Source organism: Eptatretus burgeri, chromosome 17, assembly GCF_056783735.1.
Source record: "Eptatretus burgeri isolate ZD-2024b chromosome 17, Ebu_testis_v1, whole genome shotgun sequence".
NCBI lineage: Eukaryota > Metazoa > Chordata > Myxini > Myxiniformes > Myxinidae > Eptatretus > Eptatretus burgeri.
The window spans coordinates 47,984,373-47,996,547 of NC_140977.1; the positions used below are offsets into that span (position 1 = coordinate 47,984,373).

At 39.8% G+C, this 12,175-nt stretch overlaps 1 protein-coding gene and 1 long non-coding RNA gene across 5 annotated transcripts in view; one reads left to right on the forward strand and one right to left on the reverse strand.

Annotated features, from left to right (window-relative positions):
- LOC147010016 (uncharacterized) overlaps window positions 1–12,175 on the forward strand; it is a 49,021-nt gene that overhangs the window by 29,209 nt on the left and 7,637 nt on the right. For 2 of the 4 annotated variants that reach the window (XM_085861033.1, XM_085861035.1), the window contains one exon: window positions 2,900–7,744. In XM_085861033.1, coding sequence (XP_085717159.1) covers window positions 2,900–4,419 — 1,520 coding nt within the window. In that variant the 3' untranslated portion in view covers window positions 4,420–7,744. Of the gene's footprint in view, window positions 1–2,899; window positions 7,745–12,175 lie in introns of those variants that run through there. The other 2 variants (XM_085861034.1, XM_085861036.1) reach the window with 2 other exon arrangements.
- Window positions 6,164–12,175, reverse strand: part of LOC147010017 (uncharacterized) — a 23,585-nt gene continuing 17,573 nt past the window's right edge. The window contains exons 2-3 of the long non-coding RNA XR_015052720.1: window positions 10,582–10,656; window positions 6,164–6,294 (exon numbers count right to left, since the gene is read on the reverse strand). This is a non-coding gene — a long non-coding RNA (uncharacterized LOC147010017). The remainder of the gene's footprint in view (window positions 6,295–10,581; window positions 10,657–12,175) is intronic.

The window sequence follows — 12,175 nt, forward strand, 5'->3', positions numbered from 1 at the left end:
TCATGGAAGAGCAAGGTAGAACTGACTCACACTGGAACAAACATCAAGGAAAACCATCAACAGAAGAGAGGGGGATTGAAGAGTACAGGAAACACTGAAACTCACATGCAGGATAGTTCCATTCGGAAAGGATGTTGGACAGGGATAATAAAAATCATGGATCAGAATTGGCAATGACAGTTGGCACTGCACTGCTTTCTTGAAACCCTGGAGGGAAGTGTGGGACAGAACAACCTTTGGATGGTGGTTCCATAGATGGGAGAGGTGAGGAATAAAATTTGAGGTGTGCAGTTCCTGGATTTTGGATGTTTAATCAGAAGGGGGTTACTGGAAAAACATGTGTCTTGGAGTATCCTCTCCATGGACCGTCGTAACTGTGGCCAACATTTATGATTTTCAAAGCACCAAGCACACATTTAGTTGTTGAACTGTCTTGTTCTTGTTCTTTCATCATATGCTACCCATAAAAATTTTATGTGGAAGGAATTAAGCAAATTAATTATACAACATTATTTACAGATTTTATATTTTACATATTTTAAATATTCCTTGTAATTGTGCAGCACAGTGAAGAAAATGTAGGTTTGATTTCCAAATGTTTAACTTTCCCCCGGGGTAGCGTACCTTCCAAATCATCGAGTGCATGTTATCCCCTTTAGACTTTGTGCTCTGGTACATTGTGCAGTAAATTAATTGCCTTGTCTTTCACTGAACCTCAAATACATCCCTTAATTATCCTTCACAGGTGGTATCACTCAAGACATAATCAAGGACTAGAACAGCACTCAGTAGAGCGCATACCTCCACCAGGCTGAACAGTTTACATTTTGGATCCCACTGATAGGCTGGACCTGCATCTGGACCTTAACCAAAATCAAATCGGCTTGGTCTTGTCACCTACCAAACTCATTCACCTAGTTTTGTCATAACATAACCATAACTTCCGGTTCTGGGTTTAGAGCGTTGGCAGGTCTCCTTCAGGGCTCTCTGCTGACAATCTCAAAGTTAAGTTTCCGGTCGTTATCTGTCCCGCTTTAATTGTTTATTTTCTCACCTGCATGTTACTGTGTGTTCCTCGTTCGGTTTTGTTTCAAAAATCGTGCTATTTTGTGGGTTTTCGTCGACCTTGTCTTACCAAGTGCTTGAGGCCTACCCATCGTTCCCCTCGGTGTACGATCGTGTTTATTTGTATTTTCTCCCCATTACCTTCAATTTCTATCTTCCCCACTTTCCCAACGTTCCCCATCCCTCCCATCTAAACACTCCATTTCTTGTGTTAAATCCAAAAAACCAAAAAAAAACCTTTCTCCTTGCACACTCGCGAGTCTTGATCTTTCTTATTATTATTCATCCTCCTCTTCTTCTTCCTCCTGCTGGCACACCATCTTTATTCTCCTGAGCTGACCCTCTCTTGCCATTACCTTCACCATTTCTTCCGATCTACAACCTTCCATTCCCGAATCTTACTTGATCTTCAAAAATGCATCAAAAAATAATAATCTTCCTTGTATCCTTTCGATCTCTACACCTCCTGTAACCACGTGTCTCTCTCTCTACTCTTCCTGGTACTTTTCATCGACCCAGCAGCTTCACACTGCATTTACCGTTCCAAATTCACCATACACTTCCACGACTTTACTTCAACCTTCCCTTTTCCAAATGTTATGCAATCCTTATTTAAAATAAATAATTTCACTTTTGACGATACACCTCCCAGAGCCAAGTGCTTCTCCCATAACCACATGATCTATTTGCTATTTTTGATTTTTCTTGATTTTTCATGGGGATTTTTGATTTTCCCTCATGAATCACAAACTGCTGGGAACATATCCCCTTTTTCCCATTGATACAATGCCCCGACATTCACGGAATTTTCTAGGAACGTAACCACCGCGAATAGTGGAGTCCGACAGTATATCGTTTTTGGCCCTCTTGATGATGAAGAATCACTCTAAAAATTCTTAGATCCGGATCTTCACCAAAATGGAGGCAATTCATCCTAGTCAACCTGCCCACCAAGTTTCTTCCAAATATGTCCTTAAAAATTTTGAGATATCCTGCTGATGGACAGACAAATAGACGAGAAATCACTGAGTGACACTTGGCGAAACATAATGAACTCGGTAGAGCATCCTCACCCAGGCTAAACAGTTTACATTTTGTATCCCACTGATGGGGTGGATCTGGATTCGGACCTGAACCAAACTCGAATCGGCTTGTTCTTGTCACCTAACCAACTCCTCCACGGAGTTTTGTGATAACTTGTCCACAACGTTTTGAGATATCATGCTATATATCATTTGTGGCCCCATCTCTCAGTGGTGAAGAATCGCATAAAAAATAAAAAAAATTCTCGTATCTGGATCTGGACTCAGATTTTCACAAAAATCGAATGGATTAGTCCTTGTCACACACCCAACATGATCACCAAGTTTTGTCCGAATCCGTCCACAACTTTTTGAGATGGCCTGCTCACCGACAGGCAAACAGACAGAGGTGAAAACATAACCTCCATCCAACTTAGGTGGCAGAGATAAAGATATTTCCTTCATTGTTTTGTTGAATTTCTCAGCAATGGAAGTTTTTACACAGATCTTCATATTTGCATGACTTAGTTGAATTTTCCCATTAGTTAATGTGAGGGTCCCAGGTTGTAGTGTAATGAAGATTTCTCACTTGTTGATGTTTGTGGAAAGTTTTCATTAATTCTTTGCTTTTCTACCTCTTTCCCCACTTGTACACATTCATGTAATTGTGTCATTAAAAATGTAAATTGCTTTCCAAGAGAGGTTTGTAATTTCATCATTCCTTTCGTTTTGAAATTCATGCCTTTGTGTTGATGCTGTTTTTATATCCCTCTGATACACCGACTGACTTTCTGTCTGTGAATGATCTTCAGGGAAATCAACAACGATCTTCAGTATGTTTTCCTGCACCAAGAATGTTCATACCTCCAACGAGGGATCTTTGCAGCACCACCAGGAGAGTCACTGCGCGAATTCCAATGATTACCAACAGAATTCTAGTTGTGACCAGGTAAACATGAATATTGACATTTGTGAAAACACAGACAAGGGCACTGAATGCATGTCATCATTCAGTTGCTCTTCCCTGACATTTTCTCAGAATTATTCCACCAAGAAGAATCGCAGGAGGACTCGTACTAGTGAGAAGTGTCACAAGTGCATGAAGTGTGAGAAATCATTTACTTTTCGGTCAACGCTTCTGATACACATGCGGACACACACTGGGGAGAAGCCGTACAAGTGTACTGAATGCAGTAAATCGTTTGTACAGCATTCAAACTGGCAGACACATGCACGCACACACACTGGAGTGAGGCCTTACCAGTGCACCGCTTGCAGTAAATCATTTGTACACCCTTCCAACTGGAATGTACACATGAGGAGCCATACGGGAGAAAAGCCGTTTGAGTGCAGTGTGTGTCATAAATCATTTACATCAAACCAGAACCGCCAGAAACACATGAGGATACACACAGGAGAAAAGCCGTACACGTGCTCAATTTGCAGGAAATCGTTCACTCAGATGTCAACTTATCAGGCACATTGGAGGACTCACACTGGGGAGAAACCATTTCCTTGTAGTTTCTGCAGTAAATCATTCAGTCAGTACTCAGGTCGCAAGACACACATGCAGACACACACTGGTGAGAAGTCATACAAGTGCAATGTGTGCAATAGAAGATTCCAAAAGATCTCAAGCTGCCAGCGACACATAAGGACCCACACTAAACAAGAGAAGCCATACAAGTGCAATATTTGTAATAAAACATTCAGTGAAATCTCACACCGCCATCTACACATGAGGATGCATAGTGGAGAGAAGTCATTTAAGTGCAGTATGTGCAATGAAACATTCACCGACTTCTCCAGCCACCACATACACCTGAGGACCCATACTGGGGAGAAGAGTCCGTTCAAGTGCAGTATATGCAACAAATCATTCTGTCACAACCCAAGCCGACAGGTACATATGCGGACCCACACTGGGGAGAGGCCGTACAAGTGCAGTGTGTGCAATAAATCATTTAGTCACATCTCAAGCCGCCGGGTGCACATGAGAATCCATACTGGGGAGAAACCGTACAAGTGTAGTGTGTGCAATAAATCATTCAGTCAGACTTCAACCTGGCAGACGCATATGATAACCCATATGGGGGGAGAGAAACCCTACAAGTGTTCAGTGTGCACCAAGGCATTTTCTGTTTTATCATATTTACATCGACATCAAAAAATGCATACGGGAGAGAAAGACTACAAGTGCTCCATGTGTAACAAGGCCTTTATGTCTGCTTCACATTTATCTCGACATAAAAAAATACATGCAAGAGAGAGGTGCCGCCTGTCTCAAAATCAACAAGAAAAAGCTCCAGTCGAACATAAAATGTCCAAATGAGGTGAGCTGTAGTAAAAGGCAAAGGAGACCACCTTATTTGCAAAGCGTATTCTTCGCATGAGGCATTGATGCATGGACATGGAGAACATTTCGTGGACCAACTGAAATCAAAATTATCTGCCAAAGCGGAAACACTCGCACTCACTAAGTTTACCACTGTCATATCAACAGTCCACAAATTCCGATGCAAAGAAAGAATAGAGGTAATGATAATAATAGTAAATGAAGCCAGACAGCAAGCAGCTACAGACAGGAGAGAAATGACCTTTGAACAAAAGAAGAAAAACTCTTCAAATAACGAAAAATGGATATTTCTGCAGGCGATCGAATTTGCCGGATGAAAGGGTGCAAGATGAGATAGTGTAAACACATGGGAGTGGCGATTCTGAAAATACTTCCATTATCAAGATCATGTTGGTACAACACTAAATTATAATGAAAGCAACAATAACCAAACAGAAAATATTCAAAGAGGAAGAAACAAAATTAAGAGAGGAACATGTCAAAGACACAATAAGAAGTGAATGGTCACCAACAAATGGAGAACTTCCACCAATTTCAAACTGGACAGATAATAACAGGCTTGGGATGAAAGTTTCATGGTAAAACATTTAGAGACAGAGCACCGAACAGAGCTGCACAGCAGATGGAGGGACAGGAGTTGAGTGCAGACCCACAAGAGGAACTGGAACTCTGGTCTTCATGAAAAGCAGAAGGTAATGAGTGCCCATTCACAATAACAGAGAGGAGAAAAGCTGTGCAATAGGATGCAAATTCAGACCACGGCTCGACACCGGAAGCCCAAAAGCAAGGCTAGAGTATAACAGAAGGAAATGATGTAGATGCACCCATGGAGAGAGAACTCGTCCAGCCAGGCAACCCAGACCAGATGACACATACTCAGACAGAAGGGATAAAAGCAGGAACAGTCGATGATAATTAATGAGCAGGAAGACCATGAAGAAGAGGCAGAAAATGGATGATGATCAGCAGAGTAGGCTGAAAGAAGAGTTGGCCAATAAAATTTATATGAGATTGATACAATGAGGAAAGACCATGACGATATCGAAGAGAAAACAACAAGCGGTCACAAACTGGTACTTGCAAAATCAGTCTCCGAGACCTTGTCCTTTGGACCTCAGAAACAGTTGGCTTCGAGCTTTTGATTGGTGAACCAATTCAGTGACTCAATGTGGAAACCCTGTTCAAATTTAAATTGGATGAAAATTGAAGATTTCATGTGACCTTGACATTTGACCATTTGACTTAAAAAAAAAAAACATTTGACTGAAAAACAACAACAATTGGCTTCTAGCCATTGCATAGCTCTACCTATTGCCTCGCTTTTGAAAACCATGTGGTTAGGTTTCATGAAGATCGGTGTCAAACTGAAACTACTAGACGATTGACATACAGTGAGTGCCTCCAGAAAGTATTCACACCCCTCGACTTTTGTCACATTTTGTTGTCTTAAAGCCTGAATTTAAAATGGATTAAATTTAAATATTTTGTCACCGATCCACACAAAATACCCCATAATGACAAAGTGAAAACATGTTTTTAGAAATTTTTACAAATTAATTAAAAATGAAAAGCTGAAATGTCTTGCGTCAATGAGTACACAACACCTTTGCTATGACATTCCAAATTGAGCTTAGGTGTATTCAATTTCCTTTGATAATCCTTGAAATGTCTCTTCAACTTGATTGGAGTCCACCTGTGGTCAAATCAATTGACTGTACATGATTTATAAAGAAACATACCTTTCTGTATGAGGTCCCACAGTTGACAGTGCATGTCAGAGCAGAAACTCCACCATGAAGTCCAAGGAACTGTCCGCAGAACTCTAAGATAGAATTGTGAGGAGGCATCGATCTGGGGAATAGTATAAAACAATTTTTAGATATGGCACTACCAAAACTCTTCTTATAGCTGGCCGTCCAACCAAACTGAGCAACTGGGCAAGAAGGACCTTCATCAGGGAGGTGACCAAGAACCCAATGACCATTCTAACAGAACTACAGAGTTCCTTAGCTGAGATGGGAGAACCTGCTGGAAGGACAACAATCTCTGCAGCACTTCACAAATCTCGGCTTTATGGGAGAGTGGCCAGACTGAAGCCACTCCTGAGAAAAAGGCACATAACAGCACATCTGGAGTTTGCAAAAAGGCACGTGAAAGACTCAGAGCATAAGGCAAAATATTATTTGGTCTGATGAGACAAAAACTGAACTCTTTGGCCTGAATGCAAAGCTCTACGTCTGGCAGAAACCGAGTATAGCTCATCACCCATCTAACACCGTCCCTACTGTGAAGCATGGTGGTGGCAGCATCATGCTATGGGGGATGCTTTTCTGCTCCAGGGACTGGGAAACTTGTAGGGATATATAGGGAGCAATGTATGGAGCCAAATACAGGCAAATCCTTGAGAACCTGCTTCAGAGTGCAAAAGACCTTGGACTGCAGCGAAGATTTACATTCCAACAGGACAATGACCCCAATCATACAGCCAAAGCAACACTGGAATGGCTTCAGAACAAGAATGTGCAAGTCTTTGAGTGGCCCAGCCAAAGTCCAGACTTGAATCCCATTGAGAATCTGTTGAAGGACTTGAAGATTGCTGTTCATCGATGCTCCCCATACAACTTGACAGTGCTTTAGCAAATCTGCAAGGAAGAATGGGAGAAAAATCCCCAAATCCAGATGTGCAGAGCTGATACAGACATACCCAAGAAGACTCAAAGCTGTAATCACTGCCAAAGGCACTTCTACAAAGTATTGACTCAGGGGGTTGTTGCCTGCACAACATGTTGATGCAATACATTTCAGCTTTTAATTTTTAATTAATTTGTGATTGGTTCTTGTTTCGTTAATTGTGCTGTGTTTTTCACGTGTCTCACACTTTATTGAATTATTTATTGCATAATAAGTGCGCAACATGTCCTACCTTCTCACTCATCCTGTTTGCTGCTTGGATAATAAGGTTGTTGGGCTTCTGGAAGGAAGCAAATTAAGGAAATGGTTAATTCTCGGTTTGGCATCATGTTATACCGCTCAGGTGTGTCTGCCGTGATAAATTTCGCTTTATGTTCACTTTCTGTGGGAGCCAGCTGTTCTGATTTATACAGTTTGCCCCTAGACTGCAGTCACATTGATGGCTGGGGGCTGTAAATGTGACACTATATATATTTTTTAAGTTGATATTTTTTAATTGTCACTGTGTTTATTACTTGATATTGAATTTGAACATTGCTGTGGAGTTTTTTTGTTTTACTTTCTGCTTCATCAGAATTTTGTTGAATAAATAATTTGATCTTCAGAGCAATTCTGTGTACCTGTGACCGAGCAGATTTATGAGTGATGGTTGAAATGTTTAAGACAATAGTGTGAATATGCACAAAACATCCAAATATTCAGAAACTCAGGCAAAGATAGGTGATGGGAGAGGATGGGAAGACTGTAGAACAATAATAGTGACAATTTGATCATGTCAAATTTGATAGTTGTACAATTACAATGAAAGGATCAAAAATTACAGAAACGCAGGATCGGGCCTCGATTAAGGAAATGGGAAATTCCATGCTATAGTGACCCCCAACCTATTTTATTACAGACAATGGGCCAACAAGAAATTAATTTAGTTGACAGAGTGTATATGGAAGTTTGTCAAAACAGGTTTTTTTGCATTCCTGACTTCGATTCCATGACGAATCCTTCATGAACCATGGACCGACATTCGCAAAACATTTAAAGTCGTTGGGGGCAATAATGTAATGAAAGGGAAGACCAAGAAGGAACCCAAAGAAGTAAAGAGCAAAGATGGAGTCATCAGGAGGAACCTGGATAGTATTTGGGTTTCAGCCGTTATTCCACAACCCTCAAACCCATCCAAGCACATCTAAGTGAACCTTCCAGAAAAATTTCTGCAAGAATTCACTTCTCCTTCAAAAGATAGTGAAAGGGAAGAAAAAGCAACAATTAGAATGAATAAAGAGAATTGTGAAAAAAAAACCTCTTCATTGGCCCACTCATTTTGAATGGATTCCACTAAACTCATTGACTTTACCAAGCAATGAACGAACATTCATCACCACAAATGCTAATAACATGTAGCCTACCCAAGAGCATTATGGCCATAATTTCACCAAAAGTCAGTTGTATATTTTTTATAACAGACGGTTTCCATTAGTATGTGTTTTTATTGTAGCAAGAGAGTGGCACAGTGTTGGAAACGGTTCATCATAATTTTCCTCCTCCAGTCTGTTACAATGTATATTTGAGTGATGATTCTAAAAACATTATTGTTCTGAGAGCATCTGAACATGGTAAGGTCAGTTGCCAAAATATCTGGGAGGTAACATCAGTTACCAATAAGCTTACATCTTGAATAAATATCTTATATGACAGTCCACAGTTTGGTAATTCTTAGTAGCTCTGTTCCCTGCCATGAAATGGCTCATTCCTGGCATCAACATTACCCACAATGCACCATACACACCACTTCCTGTTTCATGGAAGTCTACAGAAGTGATGTCATGTAAATGCTGATATTTATTCTCTGACCTTCAGAAACATTTTGTTTCATCAACAGGTAGGTAGTCCTATAACTTTAATACAGATCAAAGGACTATATTTTAAGTTAAACTTTATTCTTTTCCATTTTTCTTTCTGAATGACAAATTTTATGATGGGTTTTTTTTTTGCACACAGCTACTGTACCTATTGTCAGAGATGCTTATTGTTGTGTTGTTTAGTATCCATTGACTGTTTAGTGTCCATTGATCCAATGACTTCAATGTTTATTTGGTGAAAAACTTTTTGACCCAGTCTATAAATGGCATCATCGTTTCCCCCCCCCCCCCCCGCCCAATGCCAATGAGAGTTTTAAGACGATCCAATTTCCCCAATGGTTTCAATATTAAATTAGGGAATAATTATTCGACCATTCTGCCTTGTATTCCTCAACAATATAACTTTTTCTATTTTGTTACACGGTCAAAGCTCATGGAAGAGCTAGGACACAGAACATATCAGTCCACAACATAACAAAGGGAACAGCAGTAGAAAGAGGAAACACCAACAGCAGGGTGGAGGGAGAAAGGTAGATGGAGATGGACAAACAAGGGATGAGGTAACTGAGGATGAGGGGGGGGAATGCAAGGGGTGGACAACATGGATACATAAGCAAACATTTTGAGAGGGGTGGGGGATTGTTTAATGGGTGTAGAAAAGATCATGGTTTTGGATGAGGGATGACTTGAGATGATGGTGAACAGCAGAATGTTTTGAAGACTTGAAGGGCAGAATGAGAATGAAGAGAGGATGGAAGGTGGTTCCACAGGCATGAGAAAAGAAGAATAAATGAGTAGAGGTGAGCAGTGGTTCTGGATTTAATCAGTTTCATGAGGAGGGGGTTGCTGGTGGACCGCATGTGTTGTGCAGATATCTGTCCTGCAGATAGCTTCCTGCAGAAGCACGGAGAGGGTAGAGGGTGAAAGACCAGAAATGAGGTAAAATAAGACAGAGATAAATCACTGACATGTCAGCGATGGCAAAGTAATAGGCCCATAGATTTAGTTAATCGCAAAAGATTCGAATGATCTTGAAAGCCTTGCTTTAGACAGTGTCAAGATGTGAGGTAGGGGAGTTAGCCCAGAGGGGAGAGCCGTACTCCATCAAGCTGCAGATGAAAGCCTTGGAGGTGGATGGGAGCTCAGGTGTGCCAAGGAAGGATCTTACATGATGGAGGATGCCCAGTCAGCGTTTGGCTTTGGAGACCAACTTCGAAATATGGTTTGCCCAAGAAAGATCATGGCTGAGAGTGAGACCCAAGAGTTTGAGTGACTGAACCTCTGAGAGGGTTGTTGAGAAAGTGGATTGAAGGATTTACAGAACAGTCCTTTCAGAGAGAGAGAGAGATAGAGTTATGTGTGGGATTTCTCAGGATTGAAAGACATATTCCAAGTGTTTGACCAATTTGTGATTTTTATCAAGGTCTGAAGAGAGGGAAGAGACTGCTGCCTGTCAAAAGGACGAAGGATGGCACGGCAGAGTGGAGTCAACAAAAACATAAATTTGGCTCATTTTGATTCAAACACATCATAAACATCTAAATTTCAACACTCTGCTTCATAAATAATTTTAAATAAAATGCCTCCTTACTTTCTGGGAATGAAGCCAATATGTGATGTGTTAGACAATAGCAGGTTGTCTGGGAATGAAGCCAAATCCAGGAAACTGAAAGAAAGAAAAAAAAAATCACATTTTGACACGTGCAAAGTGATTTTATGATGTAATATATCGCAACATTCATGCCTGCCTCTGCCCCCCCACCTCAAAACACAATTTAATATTTAGACATTTTATTCATTTGATTAAATGACCACTAGAAATCATTTCAAGTAAAATACTCGATTCAAATGATTGATAAAAAGAACTCGGCAAAAACCAAACTGAGAAATGGAGATAATCACAACCTTGGTATTTTCATGGAAAACATAAGGAATGTGGAAAATATCATAAAAGGTCCGATTAAATAAATAACAAAGACAAGTGTAAATAAATACATAGACTGAAAGGGTTAAAAAAAAAAAACTTCCATGGTTGTCAAATAATTAATTTTAAAAAACAATACCTGTACTGCATGACACAATCTTAATGTGATATGTGGCTCTGGAGGAGCTCAGACCAGAATGTTAATGGATGTTTATCTTATCATTTTATCTCTGTTCATCAAAGACACTTAGAACAATAAATAAAACAAACCGCAACATATTTGTTTACCAACACTCTTGATGGGGATGAAATTTTATCAAAAAATAATTTCCTTTAATAAACTATTAAACCACCAAATCTTTAATCAGCAGCCTTTATCATTTCAATTTGAAATATCAATAATTTAATTTGATCATTATTTTAGAAATAAATACATCCATAGATGACAACGAGAGCCGAGAAGATTGTAAATAAGCCAACAATAGTAAAACGTATCATCTCAATCTACCTTATTCCCCTGAACAATACAAAAAAGCCATTAGGAAAAATTAGAGAAAGAATGAGAAACAAGCTTATGAAAAGAAAAGGTGCAGAAGAACTACTCATCTCAATATATATATCAAACTAGCTGGAAGCCTGTGGTCGGTAGAAAAATAAAAATAGGAAGTCTTTTATTCTTGTGCTGGCTGAAAGAGCACAAAAAAACACATTTCTTAAAGGCAAAGATGGATCCTCAGTTCAAAGTTCTTAGTTCATTTTACACAATGAAAGTACCGACCCTCGGTTCATATTGGTACCTGCAATCATTTTACACAATCAAAGTACTGAGCCTCAGTTCAAATTGGAGTCTTGGTTCATTTTACCCAATTAAAGTGCTGACCCTCGATTCATAGTTGTGCCTTGGTTCATTTTAACAATGAAATTACCCACCCTCGGTTCATATTGGTATCTTGGATCATTTTACACAATTAAAGCACCGATCATCAGTTCAAATTGGAGCCTTCGTTCATTTTACCCAAATTAAGTACTGACCTTCAATTCATTGTCATACCTTGGTTCATCTTACACAACGAAAGTACCGATCCTTGGTTCAAATTGGTACCTTGGATCATTTTACGCAATGAAAACAGCGATCCTCAGTTGAAATTTTTACCTTGCTTCCATTTACAAAATGAAAGTTACGAACCTCGGTTTATATTGGTATCTTGGATCATTTTACACAATGAATGTGCTGATCCTTGGTTCATAATGGAGTACAAAA